Raw genomic sequence first — 23,627 nt, 5'->3', positions numbered from 1 at the left:
CTGCAGGCAAGCAGAGAGCGGCTGCCTTTCTGGAGGGACAGAGGCCTGGCTGGCCTCCTCCCTGGCCTTCCTCCCCTGCAGGGGATGGAGGCAGAGGCGGGCCTGGGGTCAGGGCGGGCAGGGGTAGACGTCCTGGGTCCTGCCCAGCGGGTCCGTTTCCCTAGCGCCCACCTCCTGGGCAGCAAGAGGGTGAGGGAAGGACAGGTCTGGCGCCCAGCCCAGCCCCGCGGCCTCCTGCCTCCTGGAGCCCAGTTCCCAAGGCTCACGTGAGGGTGGGTCACACGGGCTCTCTGCCTTGAGGGCCGCGTGAAGGCCAGTGCCCAGCCCCGGCTGCGCGTGGTCACCTGGCAGGAGGAAGGTGGTCCTGGTGGCGATGTTGATCTCCTGCAGATGCTCCAGGGTCTCCGTGTGGAAGAGGCGGATGGAGGAGCCGGAGGAGAAGGCCATCCAGACGCCACTGCCGGCCTTCACCATGTGCGTCACGCTCACCGCGGGGTCCTGGTGCGCCTCGAAGCTTTGCTGCGGGGAGCGGGAGGGTGTCAGGCTGGGCAGGAAGGAACCTGAGGGCCACACGCACGTGTCTGCCTGTCCCCGAGGCGCCAATACTCCCATGTGACTCCAGGCCACCACCAGGACGGCCCCTGGGCTCCTGCCAGTGGAGAGGACCCTGTGAGCTCACACGGGGGCTCCTCTCTGGTCCTCACTGCAGGGGTCAACAGGTGTGTCCTCAGGCTGGGGGACAGAGAGCCACAGAGTAAAGAGCCCTGAGGAAGGGGCTGAGCTGCGGACTGGGAGCCCGGGGGTGGCAGGGGACAGGCCTCTGGGGACACCATTCCACACTGTTGGATTTTTTCCCGTTCGGGCATGTGTGTAATTTTGACCTTAAACAAACAAAACCTTTTTCTTTCTTTTTTAACAAAAAAGAAGATACACCAGGTCAGGCTGCCCACCACTGCAGGAGGGAGTCCAGGTCCTAACCCGGCCTCCTCGGAGGCCCTGGGCCCACGCGCCCTCCCCACAGGCTCCCTGTGCTGTGGGCCAAGCAGGCCTGGGCCTGGTGACTTTCAGCAGCCACCATCTCTGGGCCTCTGCCCCCGGGACGACCTGTCCACACGCTCATGCCAACTGTCTACCTCCGCATCTGGGGGACGCGCCTGTCCCAGGAAGCGTCCCCAGCCACACACAACATGCTGCTTCCTTGGCTTCCTTCCGCCCGGGGTCTCCGGCATCTAGCTGGGCACATGGGTGCCATGTGTGGCTCCACGTCACTCCACCGGGGACTCCGAGGACGGGGACGGACACCAGCACCCCCTGCGTGACAGGCCCGCCCGCGGCAGAAGCCGGTCACAGGGTGAATGAGGGGTCGGGCTGGGGCTCGGGTGGAGCGCTCGCCTGGCCCACGTGAGGCCTGGTTCGACCCTCAGCACCACGTAAAATAAAGTAAGGGAGCTGCGTCCACCCACCACTAAGAAGTAAATCAGGAAAAACGAGTGAATGACGGACACCCGACTGTCCCTCAGGATGGACGACCACACGCACCAAGCCAGGGACAGCCCAAATGCCCACCCGGGGACAGCTGTAACTTAGTCTCCCGGAGCTGCCTAAGGCCTCATCAAGTTCCCCGACGCTGTGCGACGAACACAGGGAAGCTGACCCGACATGGGCAGGAGCAAAGCGGAGCATCAGACCCACAGGCTGTGCCCAGGGCAGCGCCCGTGGCCCCTCCTGTGAGGCTTCTGAGGTCCCATGTTTCCATAAGAGACTGCTCAGGCAGCGGGACGACCTGAAGCCACTTTAATTTGGAATCTGCGATTCAACCCCATTTCCTCAATGGCATCACCAACTGTGCCTCGGTTTCCCCACTTGTAAGGGGGACCTGGGTGCCTCGTAAGGTCTCATTCCTCCAGCAGATGCTCCTGCATTTTTGCTATGTGCCCCTGGGTGGGCTCAGCGTAGGTCTAAGTGAAGAACATGAAGGTGCCCTGGCGTGACTGGGAGAAGAGCATTCTGGGTAGAAGGCACGGGAGATGCAAAGGCCCTGAGGCAGGAAGGAGAACAGAAGGCTAGAGTGGGGGTCATGGTGGCAAGACCAGATGGGAAAGGCAGGCTTCCCCGGGGTCTGTGGTGAGGAATTGATTAGGTACTTGCTGCAGGGGCCGAGCTGGTAAGTGACACCTGTGCAGGGAGGGGCCGAGCTCCTGGCCTGGCCCGGACGGCCCTGTGTGAACGCAGCGCTCGGCTCCCCTGGCCTGGAGAGCCCCCGAGAGCCCTGGCTCCGTTCTGACTCAGACCACCAACGGAGCTGGAGGGTGGGGTGGTGGGGTCCCCTTGAGGAACCCAGAGGGCAACATGGTAAGGTGTCCAGCAAGACCGCCTTCCCGAGCTGGCCGCTGACGGCTGCGCTGGGCGACGCTGGAGGCGGGGTCCATCCTGTGGCCACGAGAGCAGAATCCCAGTGCCCCCCAACAGCTCGCCCTGGGCAGGGGCCCCAGGCCTGAGGACGGGGTCTCCCACGGGCCTGGGTGGGCTCAGGCTCTGGGCTCCTGGGGTGCAGGCGGTGCCTCCCAGCAGCCTCCCCACACCAGTGGAGGTCCAGGGGCAGGAGGCTCCCTGACCTCTAGGGGACTCCAAGCCTCCTCAGGCCCCCTCTGGGCCCGCGGCACAGCAGGGTCACAGGACCCCAGTGGCGGTCTCGGTCCTCTGTGGAGAAGAGCCTGCTCCTTATGGTGGCCCTCTGTTCCTTAACTGGCCTGCAGGAGGGTCCAAGGGGACACCCCGGGCCTCAGCCTCGGCACCATCCCCGAGGCCGGGAAAGCCCTGGGCACCTCTGCCAGTGGCAGGTGGACGGCTGGCTGGGCAGCGGCAGGCAGGGGACACAGCTTTGTCCACACTCTTCCCAGGAGCAGCAAGGCCCTCCCCGAACACCCATGACACACGCACACCCATGACACACACACACCACGATACACGCACACCCATGACACGTATACGACACATGCACACCCACGACACACGCACACTATGACACACGCACATGACACACACACACCAGGACACACGCACATCATGACACACGCACACCCACGACACACGCACACAACACACGCACATCGTGACACACGCACACCACGACACACACACCCCCACGACACACGCACACCATGACACACACACACCACGACACATGCACACCAGGACACACGCACATCATGACACACGCACACCCACGACACACGCACACCACGACACACACACACCACGACACACGCACACCACGACACACGCACACCCAGGACACATGCATACTCACGACACACATACACCTATGACACATGCACACCATGACACATGCACACCCAGGACACACGCACACCCACGGGAGGTGTGGGCACGGCCAGTCTCTACGGGCCCAGGAGCGGTCCCTGCCTGGGGAAAGGCCGAAGGCTGAAGGCGAGAGGCTGGGCCTCCGACCAAGTCTGCCGCCCGCTGCCACCATCTAATTAAAGCGAAGCCCAGCGGGTCCAGGCTCATTTCTCCAGAGCCCTAACAAGTGGCCTCCAGGCCCCAGGGGCTTGGCAGAGGCCTGTGAGAACCTGTGGCCAGAGCGGGGGAGGCGGGCGGAGGCGGGAAGTGGCCCCTCCAGCCCCGCCCAGGCCTCGGTCACCTCTGGGCTCGGCCAGCTGGGCCTGGAACCTGGGCCTCCCGGGTGCAGGGCAGGGAGCAGGTGGACCCAGGGAATGTGCAGAATCGCCCAGGTGAGGTGGGGCAGCGAGGCCCGCTCAGGCCGCCCTCTGGGCCCGGGGCTGATGAGCCTCGCAGCCATTTTGGTTTGCAAACAAGGTGTTGGCCTGGGGAGGAGCTCAGGGGCCGGTGGCCAGGCGCGCTCTCCGGGCTCTGCAGCCCCAGCCCTCCGCTGCCCGCTTCACGCCTCTGGGCCCGGTTCCCATCCCTGGCCAGGCGCAAGGCCCAGGAGGGGGGACCCTCTAGGAGGCCCCACCCGCAGGGAGGGCCCTGCCCGCACCCTGGACCCCTCTCTGCAGGGGACACAGGCACAGAGGGACAAGGAAGCACTCAAAGAAGGACGGGGAGGTGTCCAGGGGCGGGGCCGGAGGGAGGGTGTCCCCGGGCCAAGTCCAAGCAACCGCCCCCCGAGAGAGGAGAGGGCTGGACCCCAGCACGTGGGGCTCTGCGGGACAGGCAGAGTGACGTCAGGCTCGTGACGGGGACGGCAGAGGAGACAGTCGCAGACTCCGGGTCACCTAGGGTCAGGGTGGAGGCAGGAACCCCTGGAGGAGGTCTGCCACGGGGCAGGACATTCACACGGACCTGCTGCCACCTGCAGGGGACCCAGAAGTCACAGCTACGGGGAAAGCCGCACCATGGGCCCGGCAGAATGCAGACCTCGCCTTCCGCCCGAGAACAAGGCACAGGCACGTGACAGGGGCACAGCACGGGGCACGGCTTCCCCACAGCGCCTGGCCAGTCGCCAAGGCCACCGGGAGCCACCTCCAGGGAGGGACCACAGCACTGGCCTGGGCTTCTCAAAAAGTCGGAATCATGAATAAGAGGAAAGCAGAGGGACCCTCCCAGATGGGGGACCTCCCAGATGAGGGGAGTCAGGAAGAGAAGACAGAAACACGTGTGGGATCCTGGGCTGGGCCCGGATGGGGAGGGCAGGGGGGTTTTCTGGGGACTTAGAAAACTACGCATCTGGACAATGTTGGGATACATGGGCACTGAGGCGAGGCTCCTGGGGAGGACGCTACTGCAGTAGGAGATTCGCTGAGGACGCTGCAGCCAAGGGAAGGGCTGTCTGCCACTGACTTTCCAGTGACTTGGGAGGCTGAGGCAGGAGGATCTCAAGTTGGAGGCCAGCCTCAGCAATTTAGCAAGACCCTGCCTCAAAATAAACAAAATAAATGACGTGTGTCGGTAATATGGCAGGGTATGAATTACAGCAAAGCTACCAGTCGTTAACTACGTGAAGAATCCATGTGTGTTCACTGTCTTCATCTTTCAACTTTCTGCAGTTCTTCAAAATAAAAAGTTGTGGGGCAAAAGGCAAAGTTATTTTTTTAAAAAGGGGGGCTGGCAGCTATGGGCGGGGTCCAGGTGGGCCCCAGGCTCTGGCCCGCCCCTCTCTGCTGAGTGGCTCGGCCTCCTCACCTGTCTGTGACTGAGGACAGAAGGGAGCGTGTCTTATGGGGCGGGGAGGACTGGACGGAGTGCCCTGTGCCCACCCACAGCCTCAGCCCCTGCACGGCCCCGCACGGGCGGTTCCAGGTGAGTGACCTGCTCCAATAGTGCAGACACAGCCAGCCTCGTCTGCAGTATTTATGTGCCTCCAGGTGACGCTTTGGTGCCCGGGTTCCATAAATTCCCAGGGTGAGCAGCTCGGCACTCAGAGTAGTTAGAGCCGAGCCACGAGGAGCCCGGAGCGCGCCCCGCCCTCGGCGCCAGGAGCTCCCGCCAGGAAGCAGGCTGCAGGGCTTCGGCGCCCACCCGGGTGCTGCCCAGCACCAGGCCGTCCCAAAGCTGGGCTGGGCTTCAGAGGTGGAGGAGCGGCGGGCGGCAGGCAGCCCCACCTGACCTCCCCAGGCCTCGGGGCAGCTGCAGCTCAGCTCCACCAGGGCTGAGGGGAGAGGCTCTGGCCACCACTCCCTGCCTGGCCACACGCCCAGGGGTCACCGGACAAGCGCTAGCTGTGACTTCCCATACGGCCTCCCTGATCCCTGCAGCCACCTGGGAGGGGCCTGGCCACCCATCCTCACCAGGGGAAAGACTCAAGCTTCAAGGAATAACGGGTGTGGGGGTCGCTTGGCCAGCAAGAGGACAGGGGGCCAGATGCAGTGGCCCACACCTGCAATCCCAGCAGCTTGGAGGCTGAGGCAGGAGGATCACAAGTTCAAGGCCAGCCTCAGCAACTTAATGAGGACCTAAGCAACTTCCTCAAAATAAAAAATAAGGGGCTGGGGATGTGGCTCAGCTGGTGGAGCACTCGCCTCACACGCCCCAGGCCCTGGGTTCCATCGCCAGCACCACAACAAAAAGAAAAAGTAAGAAGGGCTGAGGGTGCAGCTGGGCGGTCTAGGACCCCTCCCCTCCTGGGCTCAATTCCTGGTACCAAAGAAAAAAGGCTGCCGCCAGCTGGTCCCAGACGCCCCCACCCTGCGCCCCGGGCCCCTGGGGGAACCTGGTGGGTCCTCTCGCCAATTTGCATACCATTACCCAGGAAGCCCCGCGCCTGGATTTCACTTTTGCGAATTCCCACCCGTTCTGTGTCATAAATAAGATGGAGACAGAAAACTAATACAGCTCGGTGATGCATTATTCATGCCGCGCCGCGAGTGGTGATGGATTTAGGGCGGCTGATACATGCAAACTAAGTTTGGGCCCTAAACGTGGAAATTAAGGGTGGGGGAGGCAGGAGTGCGTGGGGCGCCAGGGGGACCCGAGGGGCTCGGGGTGTCCAGGAGCCCAGAAGTTTCTCCTGCCTACGCTCAAGGACCCAAAGCACCCACGTCCAGGCTGTGCAGAGGCATCGGTGGGAGGCCGGAGGGGGACTCGCTGGACAGTGTCGGGCGCTGTGGGAAGCCCTCCCACTGCGGAGCTGGCAGAGTCAAGTGCCCGGTCAATGGTCCTGCCCACGCCCACACCCCGCGTCCACACCCCGAGTCCACACCCCGCATCCACACCTGGGCAGGCGCCACAGCCCGCGCCATTCCCCAAGGTCTGTCCTCTGCCTCGACTGGGCCCCTCCTGAGCCTCAGGCCTGTGCCCAGCTCCAGGGACGTGGTGGGAGCCCCAGGCCAGGTCCTGCCTGCAGAGCCTGGTTAGTGCCATCCACACCTTCACGAGGCCAGGAAGACGAAGGTGTGTCTGGAACGCGTGTGCACGGCATGGCCACTATCCACACAGGTCCCTCCCAGGGGGCCAGAGCCCCAGACAAGCCCTTCTCCCTCATGACTCCCCCTCTCCGGGGTGGCCTCCTGCCACTTCCAGGACCACGGGGCTCCGGAGACACTTCCTGGACCACAGGGCTCTGGAGACACTTCCCGGCCCCAGCCTGAGCCACCACCAGTTCTCAGCCTTCCCCCAGGAGCAGAGTGCACCCCACGTCCCTGCATCTCAAGGCCCCGGAGCACCTGGACTCCCCAAGACCCAGGTGGGTGACACGCCCACCCAAACACCGCCTAGAGGCCGCACGGGGCAGGCCAGGTCCCCTCTACCCAGCGTGCGTCCCTGCAGTGCAGACGGGTGACAGTAACCAAGGCGGTGTCTTCAGAAGAGCTCACGTGGCTGTAAACAGGTCACGTGTTAAGCCCTGACCAGGGCAGGTGGCCGCTGGAGCAGTGGCCAGGGTGGCCTCACCTGGAGAGGCAGCAGTCCGGCCGTGGCCTGAGTGATGGAGACAGGGCCACACAGGGGTGGGAAGGGTGTTCCAGGACGAGGGAACAGCAGGGGTGGAGCCCTGCGGTGACGGGGAGCCTGGCCCGTCTCTGGGACAGAGATGAGCGTGTGAGAAGAAGACCTGGCCCGGCCCCTCTGTGCGGCCAGCTCCCCGGGAGCCAGTTCGTCTCAGCGTTGCTGGTGTCAGCAGCACAGTGACACCCACAGCCCAGCTGCTCCCCCCATCTAGGAGCCAGGGAGACCGAGGCCCAGGCCAGGAGGGTCAGGGAGCAGCCCGCCGGTGCCCCGACCACCACGGCTCTGCAGAGAGCACCCAAGCGCCGCAGGCCTCCTGTCAAACTGTCCCCAATGTGTTTCTTTTAAATTAAGATGCAACAATCATCCCAGCCAGCTTCCCCTCCAGCGATCGCTTGAAATGAACTCCAGACGACTGGATCAGGCTTTGAAGGTGGCGATCTAGATAATGAACACGGGACGCGCTGTTGACACAGGCCCTGGTGCGCCGCATTATTATTTAACAGGCCCCACTCGGCTCCGCTGGGATCAAGGGGCTGAGCAGGCAGCTGGCAGCCAGGGCAGAGCCAGAGGCAGAGGCGCTCCGCGGAGGGAGGAGGCCAGCAGGGTGGAGTGGGCAGGGCAGCGGGCAAGGGCAGCAGAGGGGCCAGGCTCCTGGAGGACAGGCCCCCAGCCTCACATATCGCCAGATTGGCCCTGGTCGGGGCTCTGCTTGCCTTCCCACACACGCGCCCTGGGGGACCCTGGCCTCCGGACAAGGTGGCTCACCGCTGCCGCCCGCCTCTGCTGGGTCTGGGCCCTCCTGCCTCTCCAGCACCTGCTGGACCTGGGCTTGCCCCTCCCGGCGCTCCTGGCCCTGGGATGAGACTCTGTCCACACTGGACCCTGGGCTCCTGAGGAGCCATTTCCCTTTAGCACTTCCACCAAGGCCAAGAAGTCACCCGCTGCTGCCCCTGACCCAGGTACAGGGGAGCAGGTCCACAGGTTGGTTCTTGTCCTGGAAGACATGCTGGCGAGCAAAGCAGGCCCAGAGGTCCAGAGGGGGTCCCAGAGTGACATCTGAGAGGGACAGAAAGCTGGGGGCCAGCGCAGCACAAAGGAGACTGAACCCCCCTTCTGCCAAGGCAGCCCTCACGGGTAAGGAGGAGGCCTGTGCTCAAATCCTGACTCTGCCTCTTTCTAGCTGTTTGACTTTAGGCAAATTACTTAACCTCTCTGTTCCCGTGTTTCCTCATCCGTGGAATGGGAATAATATGATAATGCCCATCTCAGAGGGTTGTTTGAGCATGAAATTTATACCTGTAAAGCAGTTCAGCTCATGCCCGAACGCTGGTTATCATCACTGCTTACAGATGGGAGGACCCAGGGGAGCCGCTTAGAATCCACAGAACCCAGGCTAACCCGAGGACTTCACACAGGGCCACCTCGAGTCCTGGGAGAGTCTGCGCCAGGCCCCCTGCAGCCTCGCGGGTGAAGCCAGGCAGGACAGGCACCGGAAGCCCACCCGAGAGCACAGGGAGAGCGAGCCAGTGGCAGGGGCCCCGTCTCTGACCCGACTGGCCGTGTGGGGACACCAAGGTGAGCGCAGGACCCAGGAGCCGGTCGGATGGTGACTAGCAGCAGCCGGAGGCCTTCACCAGGGCCCAGCACCAAGGCCGCGGCTTCCTGGCCCCTCCAAGCTGCGGAGTTGGCGCACCCTGTCGCCGTGTGCGGGGCTGTGTGTGCCGCGGGCGGCCCCTGCTCAGAGACTGGTTCCCAAGCCCCGCGAGGGACGCTGCCCTGGCTCCCGCTGCAGAGCCTCCTGGCCCTGGTGAAAGGCCGTACTGATCCCTTCCTAGGAGCCAGCGGCTGGTCTAGGACTGGCCTTAAATCATCGTGGCCCCGGCTGCAGCCTGGTGGCCAGGGGGCTCTGGGACAGTGGGACAGAGCAGAGCTGCGTGGGCCTCGGGGGACTGCACTGGCTGGAACGGGAGACCCGTGGAGCCCCCGCCCTGTGTCCTCCTCCTAGGAGGCTCGGCTGGCCGAAGGGAGGCCTCCTCTGGCCAAGCAGGAGGTCACGGCCCCGCCCACGGACAACCCGACTCTAGGGGAGCCACCTGGCTCTTCAAAGACCTCCACCTGCACCAACAAGCAAGTCATTAGGCAGTCACAAGAAACCAGACGTCCCTCCACCTGCAGGCTATATGGACGAGGGAACCTCGGCCCAGGAAGGCTGTGTGACCTGCCCAGGGCTGCACAGCACTGGGGGAAGGGCCGGGGCTCTGCCTCAGCAGCCTGCTCCCCCTGCACCCCCAGGGGCTGAGCTGTCCTGAGGACGAGAAGCAGATGAGGCTGGGACAGGACCGGGGCTGCGCTCAGCATGACGCCCCTCTGCCCCCTCCAGGTCGGGCACTCCTGGCGGCACGGAGCCTGGCAGGCGCCGCCAACTTCCTCCAGCCTCAGGCCACAGCCGCGGCTGCTGCTCTGCTGCCAGGGGCCTGGCTTCTGTGGCCTCCAGAGCCCTCCCCGGGAAACGCCTCAGTTCTCAGTGCCACCTCCTCCGAGTCCCCTCCTGTTGGCCACCTGAGGCCCTGGTTGGGGGCCGAGGCCTGCCCCTGCCCCTGCTCTCTCTGCGGTGGCTTCCTCCTGTCTGGGGCTCCCATCCCCACGAGAACAGAGGCTGGGTCTCCCCGGTCGGCCTGGAGGCCCTGAGCACAGGCTGGGTCCCCCCCGCAGGACAAGCCAGGTCTCCCTGGCAGGGCCCTGCCCCCACGCTCTCCCATGCAGCAGTCTGGCCTTGTCCTGGGGCTCAGCCCAATCACCTGTGACTGACAGTCCCCAGCTAGGCCCAGTGCTCCGAACGGCTAACAAATGGCCAATTCACAGCTGTACGAGCGTGACCAGGGCACGTGAAGTCCACCCTCAAACAGAGGCACGTGTGGGGCCACCTGGCCAGCAGGTGCCATGCCCACTCCACCTGGGCCAGGGGGCAGCTCACACAAATGCAGAACCCAAACAAACCAAGTGACTGCAGTGTCCCCAAAACCAGCTCAGGGAGCATATCCAAGTCTCACTCCAGCTGCCCAGGACAGACAGTGGGGTCTGGCAGGTGGTGGCCACAGCTGCCGTCCAGGCTGAGCCAGGAACACGCCCCTGGGACCAGGGCCTCAAGCCTGGGTCTGAGGCCGCGCGGAGCTGGCCCCAGGGTGAGGTGGCCGCGGGCAGCCTCCTCCGTGTCATCTGAAGGCCCAGAACGGCTGTGTCCACAGGAGCCAGGCCTCAGCACAGCTGGGGCCCAGGGCACGAGTCCTCAGGCACAGTACAAGGACAAGACCCTCCCCACGCCCACAGGCACCAGCAGTGTGACTCGGGATCCAGACCCCAGACCGGAGCTGTGGGACCCGCCCCTCACAGCACACAGGTCAGGGGCAACGCGGGTCCCTCTGCTCCCGACACACTGTCCAAGCCGCCCCTGGACACGGCCAGGAGCCAGAGAGCACAGGAAGGGCCAGCAAGGGCGGGCCCACAGCAGCCCCCTGGGCAGGGCCACAGGCCGCGGGACAAACCAGTACCTGAGTCTGCAAGGTGGTGGCATCCAGGACGGTGACCTGCGTCCCACAGCTGGCCCACACGGCGTCCTCCAGGCTCAGCAGGGTGCGAATGGGCCCTGGCCCCACGGCCAGGCTCAGGGGAGGGCTCTCCAGGTCCCACAGGACCCCGCCTGGAGGGACAGGGAAGGCAGGTCAGGGGCGGCGAGGGCCAGCGGGGCCCCACACGGCAGCCCCCTCCGTGGCCCTTCTCCCTCCTCCCTGCTGGGCGCTCTGACCCATCTCTGCCCCCCGACATTCATGCTGCACCCCTGGGGACCACACGTGAGCTCTGCCCTCCCCCGGCCCCATCCGTCCAGCGCATCGCGCTCGGCCAGCACTGGCTCTGGGGGCCGGGCAGACGCACGGGATGTCCCGGGGAAGCCGCTGGAGGGAGCGGCAGCAGCCGAGCCACCGCCCTGGGCATGGGCAGCACGGAGCCCAGGGGCCCGGTGGCTGCCGAGACAAAAAGCCAACACCAGTGCGGGAGACCCGGCCATGTCCACCCCAGGCCCTGCAGGGGGCAGCACGACACAGCGGGAAGTGTCCTGGGCCCGGAGTCCAGGGACCTGGGGACTGGACCCGGCTCTGCTCCCAGCTCAGTGGCTCATCCCTCCCTTCTCCGAGCCCAGCCCAGGCTGTCCACTGGGGAAGGGAGGTGGGACGCGGTCCCTCGGGACTTCTCTGACCTGGCTCGTCCCGGCTGCAGGGGGAGCTCCCGGGGGCCTTCCCGCCGGCTCCACACCTGCGCGGACTCTGCCAGGACCCGCCCCTCTGGAGACACTGCTGCGGCCAGGTGAGCAGGAGGCCCTGAGAGGCAGCCTGCTGTCCTGCCAGCCTGTCCTGCTGGGCCTGCCCCTTGCTCAGCTCCCCTGAGAGCCACTGCCTGGCACCCAACAGCAGCACGCACCAGGGCTGACTTTTCTAGAACCTCAGTGACGACCCACCAAGCCCCAGGTCTGGACCCCCTGGGGGGGCCACGTCCCTCCGTCACACCCTCCCTCACCCTCCGGGGGCTGTGGGAACCTTCCAGAACCTGCACTCCCAGGCACATACTTCCCCCCGTGACAGGCCCGTCGTCTGGGCCAGGCCCCAGTCCTCACAGAAGATGGAGGAGGAACCTGGGGCCCAGCTGGGGTGGCCTGGGCATGGCCACCCTGGAGGGACAGGCAGCCCGGCGCTGGCAGGCCCTCCTCTCTGAATCAGTTAGGGTGACAAGATGGGGCACAGTTGCCTCCAAAGCTGGAGGGGCACCAGGGTCCTGCCTGGGTGTGGTAGGACAGCATACCCACCCCGGGCCAGGCCTGGCCACCATTTCCTCCCTCCCTCCTCTCCCCACCTGCAAGCCAGGTCCCCTCCTGCCCTGATGACTACAACTGACAGATGCCCAGATCAGCTAAGAATTGGGGAATAGGGACCCCAAACCCAGACTGCTCCTTCCAGCCCACGAGCATGAGCAAGTGGGAAGCAGGACGGGCCAGAGCCTGGGGCCTGGAGCTTCTGAATAAACTCGGGTTCCAGGACTTCCACTGGCCCTCGGAGCCTCGGTTTCCTCATCTGTGAAGTGGGCATGCTGACCACCCCTCTGCAGCTCTGGATGCTGCTGGGAGCTCAGGAAATACGTGTGGAGAGCCCTTGGCACATGCTAAGAACACAGCCAGGGCACTGACAGCTGCCACCAGCCACACAGCCACGTGCCGCGCAGCCTCTACGAGCCGTTTCCTCTGGGGGACTCGTCTGCCTGTTCTGAACCTCAGCACAGCACGTTCATCACCCACGTCACAGAGCTCAACGCACTCCCTGCACACTGCCCCTGTCGTTTGGCATCGTTTGCCACAACATATGTGTCTGCAGAAGCAGGTGTTGATGTCACTGAATTAAGGTGACAACAGAGACCCAGAGCTGAGAACTTGCACAAAGCCACCAAGGGGTAACGGCCAAGTTGCATTTGAACTCAGCACTGGCTCTGGCCTAACTTCCTCCAGATCTCCTGCCACTCAGGTTTCTGAAGGCCTGAGGCTAGGACTGGAGTCTGGGAGAGGTGAGTGGCCAGAGGCAGCCAGGCCTCCAGAGGGACACTGACCCCCACCAGGAACCAGGAGCCCAGGGCCATGAAACACAAGGCTTTCGGCGCCCCCCTGTGGCCAGAGGTGAGAGGTGCTTGTGGCTGCTAAGGCGGGGCCGGGACCCCTCTCAGGCCGGACAATACCCCAAAAACTGGGAAGTGGGGTCACTCATGGGCACAGCAGTGATGGCCACCAGAGCCCTGCACACTGTGCTGGAGCAGCCTCCCTGGCCGCTGGAGGCAGGGGCCGGGGCCGAGAGTCCCCCCGATCACACGGGCTCTGACCACCCACCCCTGCGTGCTGAGACCCTGGAGCCCAGGACAGGACTGCCCCCGGGCAGAATGCGAACATGTAACCCCGCCAGGCCATTACGTCAGAAGTGCCACTGCACAGGAGTGCCCGCCAGAGGCTCATGGGGACACCCTGAACAGAGGCTGCCCTTGCTGGACTGGGTTTTCCAGTGGGCACCACAGAGGGCAGACCTTTGTCCTCTAGGCCCTTGCCAGCCCAGGATGCTGGCCTCTGAGATCCTAAAGGCAGTCGCTGGAGCTCTGGACCGTGGAGCCTGGAGCCCTGTGGAGCTCTGGACCCCCTGTGGGGGCCACGTCCCTCTGTCACACCCTCCCTCACCCTCTGGGGGCTGTGGAACCTTCCAGAACCTGCACTCCCAGGCACATACAGGCCCGTCGTCTGGGCCAGGCACCAGTCCTCACAGCCAGCAGGGAGGTGACGGTTCTCAGCAAAGTCCCTTCAGGAGGCTGGCCCTCCTCGCCCAGCCCCAGCCCACGGGGGACAGAGCCCTGTGGGTCTCCCCTGGGGTCCAGTTCCAGCCGGTGGCAGGAGGCTGAGAGAGACCCAGTGGCAGCCCTGCGGGTGAGTAATTAAGGACGCTGATGTGGTGACAAACACAGGGGGCCGGCTCCGCACTGCAGGCTCCCGGGAGCAGTGCTCCACCTGCAGAGCCACCCGAGGGTGTCAGCACCCCACTTCACGGGGCAGGAAGCCGAGGCTTGGGCAGGCGGAGCCTGCACCCCAGGCAGCCTGAAGCCCATCCCTCAGCCCTGACACCACCGGCCTCCAGCCCCGGCACCCGCAGCCAACGCCCCGCACTGCAGGTCCTGCCTGGTCCACCTCCCAAGGCCACCACGAGAGGGTGGGAGCCAGGTGAGACAAGGCCTCTCCCAGAAGCCTCCAGGCTACAGCCAACCCAAACCACCAGAGCAGGCTCCTGAGGCACTGGGACCACCCACTCGCTCGTCCAGCAGCCAGGGGGGCCCAGCTGTCTCTCTGCTCCCCTCCCCCTCCCGTAGCGCTAGACGAGCCCGAGGCGCTGGCATAGGGGTCTCCTTCCCCCGGCTGCCTGCTGTCACCTCCCCGCCAGACCAGCTGCTCTCCTGCCTCCTGGCCTCTGTGCCCAGAATGCCACTCCTCCTGCGCCTCGTGCACTTCTCAGTGCTCGGCTCCGGGATCCACTCACCCCACTGGGCAGCAGACCTCAGGCAGCCCCATCCTGCCCCCGAGCGCTCGGCATGAGGCAGGGGCTGGTGCCTGCTGCCTGGTGACTGACTGATCTGCCCCCGCTGGAGACTGTCCACTCCACAACAGGACGCATGCCCACCCTGTGGCCCTCTGCCACATCCATGTGCCACAGGTGCTCGGTGGACACTGTGGGCCAAGGTGTGCAAGGGCCAGTGGGCACAGCAGCCCTGCCGGGGCAGGCCCAGTGCCTGGCCTGGAGAGGCCCAGTCTCAGAGGCAGGACGCCCGGTTGGGGTCCGGCCCTGTCATGGGACTCTGGGCTTCCCTTCCCAGCTAGGAGGTGGGGGTATGGGTTCAGAGGTCCCCACGCTCTCTGGTTCTGACCAACTGCCAGGTCCCAGCCCCAGGATAAAAGTCAATGGTCGCACCCCAAATTCCATTATGGACTCAATGTGTCTCCCCAGGTCCAGTTCGCTGAGCCTAGCCCTCACCTGAGAGCCCGCCTTGCTTAGAAGCAGTGTCCTCGCAGATGCAGTAGGTACAGACGGGTTCCACTGGAGCCCACTGGGCCCCGAGTCCAGGGTGGCCACAGTCCTTATGAAAAGGGGGGATGTGGGCACCAAGTCATGTGCGTGGGGAGAAGGCCACGTGAAGACCAGAGTCACCCCACAGCCAAGGGCTGCCAGAGGCCACAAAGGCCTCTGAGGCCTCCGGAGGGCGCGTGGCCCTGCGGACACTGTGACCTTGGGTGAAAGCCACACACTGGTAGTTGGCTACACAGCAGCACCCCAGCCCCGCCTGCGCCCCGAATCACCAAGTCAGGAGCCGGGGGCAAAGGGTGGAAAGCAACCCAAACAGGGGCCAGGCGAGGCAGGCTCGGGGACTCAGCGGGCGCCAGCGGCGGGCGGTCCCTTCGGAGCAGTCTAAGCCCCCCCATCCCCGAGCCCGTGTTCACATTCACACGCACGCTCTGTCTGACGGTGAGAGGAATTTTTTCCCCTCCTTCTTACCCCTTTAATTAAAAACTATAAATGCCTTATCAAATGCTAATTAAAAATACCAACACAGTGCCAAGTGGCAGGAAAAAAGAGCCAGCTCAGTGCGAATGCCCGCTTACAACCGCGGGCAGAGGCCACGAGAGCGCAGCGCCCGGGCGGACCTCGGGCTTTATCTGCTTCCCAGGGCCACCTGAGGCCATCCCCGCAAGCCACTCAGCCCTCATCATCAAACTGGTGAGCACAGGACAAGGGGACCAAGACGCTCATGTGGCCACAGACAAGCTGCACCGTCTTAGTATCCGGGTCCATGCAGCCCAAGACAACAGGGCTGCAGGGAGACTCGGGGCGGGGGGGTGCCCAGGCCAGGTCCCTACCCATCCAGGAGCACAGCAGCCCAGCCACTGCCAGCCCTGCCCTCCAGGCATGGCCATACGGGGGCTCACCCCTGCTGGACACCCCCGGGCCGTGCCTGCACCTCACCTCCATGGAGCCCTCTCACCCAGCAGGACCCTGGGCAGTGGGTGCAAGCACCATCCCCATTTTGCAAACACAAGGCCCAAGGCATAGAGGAGAAGCCACTTACAAGAGACACAGCTGTCCCCAGGGCAAGCCTGAACAGGAAGCCAGGTCTCTCCGAGCCCACAGTCCCTCTCTTACCCACTGGTCTCTGCCTGGGGCTTCGCTCCTGCAGGGCAGCGAGCCCCCTTCCTGCAGGGATTCGTGGAGGGACACCTTACATGTGACCCCAGAGGGGCTCGCGGGCCCGAACCCTCCAGCATGCAGAGTCCCGGGGGATGTCTGCTCCTTGACCTGCCCCTGCAGCCTCCCCCGGGAGGACTCGCACCCCCACCAGCCCCAGGACCACCCCAAGCCCTGCCCACTGTCCTCACCGCTGGTCCGAGGGTAGGCGATGAGTGTCCCGTCCTGCAGGCCGGCCAGCAGGTGGGAGGGGCTGTGCCGCAGGCAGAGCACGGGCTGCAGGCCTGGGCTCCTGCAGGTCGCCAGGCACTGGGTGCCGGTGTCCACGCTGCCGTAGAGCAGGATGCTGCAGAGAGGCCAAGTCCACCACAGCTCACTGGGCGCTCACGCCACATCCCCAAGCGGCCATCCAGCTGTGTGGCTGACCATTGGTTCTCTCTGCAGGGGTTTGGGCTTGGCCAAGGGTGGCTTTTCAGGGTGGCACCGGCTGGCCTGCATCATGAGGGTGACCCCGGGGCTCCAGAGGGGGTAGCATGGAGGGGGAGGGGCCCAAGTTCAATCTGGATGGGCCACCTCCTAACCTAGACTGCTGAGCCTCGGTTCTCGCCAAGACATAGGGCCACGATGCCCTGGCCAGGGAACACGGCACATCACGTGCCTCCCGAATATACTTTGAAGTGTGCTGCTAGGGCAGGAAGTTAGGCTCACAGGCCAGAGGTGGGAGGCCATAACAGGACTGTCCAAGGACATGTCCAGAGACAGAAGGCAGAGCAGGGCTCTGGCGGGGCTGGCAGGAAGGGGTGACTGCTGAACACGGGCGTGGGATTGTGGGGACTAGTGAGAATGTTATGGAACTAGACAGTGGCTACTGGAAGCCACTTTAAAGTGGTTAATATGGTGAATTTTATATTGTCCCCGGGGTCCTTCCTGAGTCCAGGCCCTGGCTGGGCACTCAGCTACAGACCCAGCCTGGACTCCACAGAGCTCGGAGTGGCTCCCGGTCAGCTCTGCTTGGAGAGTGAGTGTCCCCCTGTGGGAAGTGGGTGGGGCAGCCCTGCACCCTGGACTGCTGAGAGTATAGTAGGTGCTCAGAACACCCTCTGCCTCTCCAGGACGGGGTGACAAGCAGGACACGGGAGGACAGGCACAGCAATGCCAGGCCAGTCCTCACCTTCACCGCTGGTCGAAGGGTAGGTGACAAGTGTCCGGTCCTGCAGGCCGTTCAGGGACGAGCACCCCTCCCCTGCAGGCTGCACCCACGTCTATCTGACTTGCCAAACCCCACACTGGCCACCAACCAGCAGGGACCTCACAACCTGAGCACATCCTGGGCCCTCGGCCCCCAGCTGGGGAATGGAGGCCATGGGGGGGTGCGCACTCAATGACAGCAGGGACCTGAAGGACCCACGCCCCCCACATCTCCAGGGACTCCCGGGGCACTGCATCGGGGTCTGACCCCCTTATGGATGAGACGCTAAAGCTGAGAGAATCAGCCCGGAAGGGCGGGCCGAGATCGGAACCCAGACGGAGAAGCCAGTGTCTCCCGGGCAGTGACACAGCCTGGGAGGAAGTAGAGAGGCCACCTCGGCCCCCACAGGGGGTGTCTCTGTCCCCATGTGCAGGGGAGGCCCGGTCGCCCTGCCCCCTGGCCCTGCAGGCCGCCCCGCCCTCCCCGGCCCTTCACCTGCCGTCCTGGAGGCCCAGGCAGATGGCGGGGCGCACTGGGGCGGGCTCCGCGCTCCTGCTCTCATCTCCGCCCTCGGCCTCCTCCTCGGGTTCCGGAATGTACTCCATGCAAAGCACGGGGGCCGCCAGCGGGAAGGACTTGACGGTGCGGGGCGACGGCCGGTTCAGGGAGAAGATCTCCACCTGGCCCCCTGCGCCCTCCTGCCCGCCCCCGACCTGGGGGCAGAGACCCGGGAGGCCATCAGGGGGGCCGTGGAGGGAGGGGCCTGCTGCTCAGGGACCCTCCCAACTCCTCCCAGCACTGAGGTTAGACACCACAGGCGCCCCCTCCTGCCCACACCATCCTGTGGTCACAAGGTCACTCGGCTCCAGCAGCAGAGCAACAAGCTGGTTTGGGGAACCAAAAGAAATCAGTGAGGAGCCGGGAAGATGAGCTCCCACGGCCTCCCCTCCCCTCCCCTGCAGGGGGCGCCACCCGGCCGCAGTGAGCATCTAGGTCTCCTTCAGATGCTCCACTGTCATGTTCACTGTGACACCCTGGGTCTGGCACGGGGTACGCGCTTAATGTATACCTGCATGGGTGCACGGGTGGGTGGGTAGGTGGAGGATGGGCGCATGGGAGGGTGGGTGGATGAATGAGTGGGGTGGATGAAGGGTGGATAGAGAGATGGAAAGATAAGTGGCTGGAGGGATAGGTGGTTAGGCAGATGATGGAAGGGTGCATGGAGGAAAGAATGGATGGATGGATGGACGGATGCATGGATGGATGGAGGGATGGGCGGGTGGAGAATCCATGGGTGTGTGGGTTGACGGATGGATACATGGTGTAGGATGGACGACTGGATTCACGGATGGCTGTGTGGATGACTGGTGGGTGGGTGGACAGGTAGGTGGACAGGCAGGTAGATGGGTGGGTGGGTAGGAGAATGAGTGGATAGGTGGATGGGTGCTGCACACATGAACGGGCAGGTGGCCACGTGCTAGATGACGGGGAAACGGCGAAGACGAGTCCGTCTCGGAGGGGCTCTGGGCTGGACCTGACGGTGAGCCAGGCCATGCTCCCCATGCGAGGGGCTACAGGCGGCCAGGCGCGCTGAGGCTGGCACCCCAGACAGGAGAGGCAGGACCGGCACCCTCGGGAGCATCTGGACTGAGAGGCTGTGCCAGGAATCCCAGAGAGGTGGCTGGAATGGGCGTGGCCTGGGCAGCGGCCGGCTCCCTGAGCCCCGGGTGAGACCCCTTCGTCCCCTTCACAGCGCTACGGCCCATGCCGCTCTCTGGCCTGTGCCCTGGCCTCCTGCTGCCCAGGTGAGGTTGCACCTCCTACCTCCTGGCACAGTGCCCGGCTCTGAAGGTCCCCAGGAAGACCCTGGTGCACGGAGCAGCTCCGTGGGCAGCTCTCTCCCCCCCGACCACCCACCCCAAGGTCAGAGTCCTGGCTGGGTGGGCATGGGGGTGGGGGCGGGGGGTACTCACCCAGAGGTAGCCCTGTGGAAGGGAAGTGCTGACAGCCGAGAAGCCCAGCAGGGGACAGTTGACAGGACTGTGGACCAGGGCCCCCAGCTGCAGAGACAGAGATGGCGCAGGGGGTCAACCACGGAGGTGCACGACGCCAACGTCTGGCAGACTCCCGGGCCCATCCAGCTCCACAGAGGAGCAGTCCTGGTGTGAGCCAGGAAAGCCACACAAGTCACAGGGTCCCCAGGAAGCTCCTATGCGACACTCTTCTGGAAACTTCTGACGAGAGGGTCTGAGTGATGCTCTGGTCCGCCCGGGGTCTCCACGGTGGGACAGCTTCCACACAGGGTTTGCTTAAAACCACTCAGGCCCACCACCCTTATGCTGCCAACAGAGAGGATGAGGTCCCCAAGCGCCAGGGCCAGCTACAGGTCACACAGGTGAGTGGCAGAGATCCAGCCAGAGGCAGGGACCACTCTGCAGGGAACCCCCAGCACCAGAGGGCTGGTAGCACATGGAGGCTAGGGGTTCTGTCTGTCACCAGTTGTCACCAAGGGCCACCTGCTGCTTGTCCCAACTCCTGCATCCCCAAAGCCCATGGGGAGTGGCCTCTTGGAACCCTGTTTCCTGAGCCAGACCTGCCAGGAGGGTGGCGCGTGAGGACGGGCGGGTGCAGAGAGGACAACAGGACCGGGGCCCTTTCCTAGGCAGGTGCTGCCCTCTGCTGGTGCTGGAGGCCCAGCTGCCCCAGCTCTGGTGGCACATTCTAAGGAAACTTCTGATGGCCCGAGGAGGCCACATCTTGCAGCCTCCTCAGACTGCAGTTGGCCATCTTGAAGCCCAGCGGGGCCTCGATCCACTCAAGGCCACACAGCAAGTTAGAAGCAGAGGCAGGGACAGAATTCAAACTCCTTTCCTGGTCGGGGGTCCTGCCTGTGCTCCAGCTGCATTCTACCCAGGAGCCAGGTCAGAGGCCTTGGACTCTGGGGGCCGCCTCTGCTGGCAGGGAGCACCTCAAGGAGGAGGCTTCCTAACCCTGGCCTCCTGGACCCCGGTCTCTTCCTCATTGGCCCTCGGGGCTGAGAGGGCTGCTGCTCTCCTCCAGAGGAGGGGGCCGCCGCGTCCCCAGCGCAGACATTGCCATGGCAACTCCGGCCGGCCCTGATGTCAGCTGCATCAACAGAACCAGGTCGGAGACGATGGCAAAACCTCCGGCGGCTCCTTGGTGGCAAGCCTGGCCCACGCCGGGAGCTGACTTCCAAACCCAGGTGCCCGAGCAGGGCGGAGGGGTAGGCCGTGAAGGAGCCGGTGAGCTGCCCTCTCCAGGCACATGAGTTCCCTGTGAGCTAAGTGGGGCCCTACATCCCCGGAGGGCGGTGGGGCCTGCAGAGGGTGTGGGGCAGCCCTGAGCCGGTGCTGGACAGCTGGTGCCTGGGGAGCCGCGCGCTTCCGCACACCGACTCAGCCAGCAGCCGAGTGGGCCGTGCAGGGCGCCGGTCGGGGTGGGGGCTGCCACAGATGGGCCCTGGCGCAGTTAGCCGGTCCCAGAATGCTGTGTTTTGGAACTGGCCTGAGTGTGCCCCAAAGTGCTAGAAGCTTGTCCCAGGGTGGCAATGCTGGGGTGTGGGTCCTTTTAGAGATGGGGGGAGTGGGGGGGAGCAGGGGGAGCAGGGGAGGTGATTCAGTCACTGGGCACTGCCCTTGGAAGGAATTAAGGTCCTTCTCGTACAACACCAGTTAGTTTCCAAGAGAATGAGCTGCTATATAAAGAGCGAGCCCAGCCCCCAAATCCTTCTGGCTCCTCTCTCGCCATGTGATCACTCTCACAAGTGCCGTTGTAATGCCATCACCCTGAGACCTCATCAGAGGCCAGATAGGTGGGGTACACTTCAGCTTGGACTTCAGACTCCAAAGCTGTGAGTTAAATAAACTTCTTTTCCTTATAAAGTTCCCAGCCTTAAGTATTTGGTTATAGCAACAGAAAGCAGATAAGACCCCAACCAACAGCAGTTCGGTTACAGAGGCCGGTGAAGGTCAGACAAGGCCGCTCAGCTGCAGTGCTGGGCCCTGGCCACAGCCCCTGCAGGCCACGACCACGCCCTGTTGCCCAAGGCGCGAGGGTCCTAACCAGCCTGGTCCCAAGAGACAACCTGGGAGCCGGCAGAGGCCGGGCGGGAAGCCCAGGCAGCACCCGCGTGCTCACACCTGCTCCTGCCGCGGTGGCCAAGGCCCTGGCTCTCTAAGTTCTGGTGCAGGCTGCCGGCACGGAGCTGCTGGGGCCATCTGTGTGATCTGGGGTGGGAGGGGCACGAGACAGCAGCAGCACGTCTCGGGGACTAGCGTGGGACCACTCAGTTTCAGTATGTCCCCCAGGAGCCCACAGGCCATTACCCACGGACATTCACAGTCCCCTCAACCAGCATGAAGGCTCCTCAGGACCCAGTAGCAAGGGCCGTGCGGGATGAGGATGCTCCGGCCACGTGTCCCCGAGCCCGAGAGCTCCATGGGGAGGTCTTGGGGCCCTCGACCCAGGTTGGGGGTAACAGAGAGTCCCAGACACAGTGGTCCCCAAGAATCACTTCCCTATGGACTCTGGCCTCCACCCCAGGCCCTGATCCCAGCCTTTATTTACCAAAAAATAAAAACAGCCAAACCACAGGGTAGAGTCTGTTGAGTTGGGTTTTTTTTTTTCAAAGTATTGCATTAAAATATTATTTATCTTGATTATTGAGATTTGGGGCACCTGCATAAATTTGGCAGCTGAAGCAAGGGCCTGACTGACCTTTCCTGGGGCCCAGCCCTGGCCTCCATGCCTCACCCTGGCCTCCACACCACAGCAGGCCCCTGCACTGGCCTCTGATCCGTCCCCTACTAGCCACCATGGCCACTCTTGTCTACAGCTCTCTGCCAGCCAGAAGGACCCGAGGGACTCAACATGAGTCAGAGGGTGCTGGTCTCAGGCTGGGGACAGCCCAGGGCTTTCCGTGGCTCTGAGAGTAAATCCAAGCCTGCTCAGCCTGACCACCCACTGACCTCAGTGCCCACTGCCAGGATCTGAGTGTCCCCTCTGAAACTCATGTTGACATTTAATTGCAGTGGCAACAGCATAAAAAATGAGGACTTTAAAAGATAATTAGGCCATGAGGGCATTTTGTGGCAGAGGGTTCCTGATAATGGAGAGTTCGGCCCAATTTCCTCACAGGCGCGCCTGCGCTTCCACCTCCCACCACAGGGTGGCGCAGCGCCAAGGCCCTCTGCAGATGCCAGCGCCACACTTTAGACCTCGGGTCTCCGTCCTGAGCCAAATAACTACTATTCCTTGTAGGTCGCTGGGCCTCGGCTTTCTGGTGCAGCTGCAGAGAACAAACTAGAGCAGTTCCTGCGCACCAGGCGGCAGCCACACCAGCCCCCCCGCCGGCTGCCATCTTGGCCTCTGGGTTGGTTCACCTTCTTGGACCATCCTTGCCCTGGGGCCCTTCTGCCACTCAGGTCTCAGCTTAAATGCCACCTCCTCCTAACTCCGTGGTCCCCATCAGTGTTTCTGCCGGACGGCTCTCCGTCTCCTTGCCGGGTCCTGTCTACCTCTGCCCTGGACTGAGAGCTGCGTGACGTGGGGCCTTGCATGTTTTAGTCGCCACTGTATTCCCAGGGTCTAGCACACAGTAGGTGCTCAGAAATTACACGTGAGTGGAGACATATGAACAAATGAATGAACAAATGGACTTACATCTCAGGGGGTGTTCTTTCAGCTGTTAGACCCCAGTCTACTGCCCATCCGCAAGTCTCCTGGGACTATTTATCTGGCCTGGGTCCCACGCTTGCTCTCCCGTCCCCAGAGCTGAGATGTCCTCATCTGCCTGGGAGAGGAGGGACACAGTTGATCCAGATGGAGGGGTGGGCTCTGCTAGGACATAAGGGATAGGTGACCGGCGGGGGCTGTGCTAGGACTGTGCGGCTGGAATCAGGCAGAGTAAGCTTCCGATTCCTGGATGCGTCGTCGCTCACTAGCTGAAATCACGTCACCTGTCTAGCCTTTTTCCTAATCTGTGGGACAGATACAGACACAGGACAGAGCAGTCACAGGGCTCTTGCAAACATCAAGACAAGAGAAGGACCACCGGTCACAGAGCCGCACGGCCGGCTCGACACAGCACGGTGGCTGCAGAGCACCCATGGCGAAGGTGGCCCCACGCAGCGCAGCCCCCACCTGGCGGCATCCGGAAGGGCCCGACCCACAGCGCCTGGCACAGC

The 23,627-nt window shown here is 63.8% G+C and overlaps 1 protein-coding gene across 3 annotated transcripts in view; it reads right to left on the bottom strand.

The window, feature by feature from the left end:
- Window positions 1-23,627, bottom strand: part of Arhgef10l (Rho guanine nucleotide exchange factor 10 like) — an 80,324-nt gene that overhangs the window by 8,036 nt on the left and 48,661 nt on the right. For all 3 annotated transcript variants that reach the window (XM_027951907.2, XM_027951909.2, XM_027951910.2), the window contains 5 exons: window positions 19,395-19,481; window positions 17,917-18,134; window positions 16,424-16,578; window positions 10,977-11,125; window positions 345-519 (listed from right to left, as the gene is read on the bottom strand). In XM_027951907.2, the coding sequence (XP_027807708.2) occupies window positions 345-519; window positions 10,977-11,125; window positions 16,424-16,578; window positions 17,917-18,134; window positions 19,395-19,481 (784 nt within the window). The remainder of the gene's footprint in view (window positions 1-344; window positions 520-10,976; window positions 11,126-16,423; window positions 16,579-17,916; window positions 18,135-19,394; window positions 19,482-23,627) is intronic.

This window comes from Marmota flaviventris, chromosome 10 (genome assembly GCF_047511675.1).
Source record: "Marmota flaviventris isolate mMarFla1 chromosome 10, mMarFla1.hap1, whole genome shotgun sequence".
NCBI classification, from domain to species: Eukaryota; Metazoa; Chordata; class Mammalia; order Rodentia; family Sciuridae; genus Marmota; species Marmota flaviventris.
This window is presented reverse-complemented; position numbering and strand designations above follow the sequence as displayed.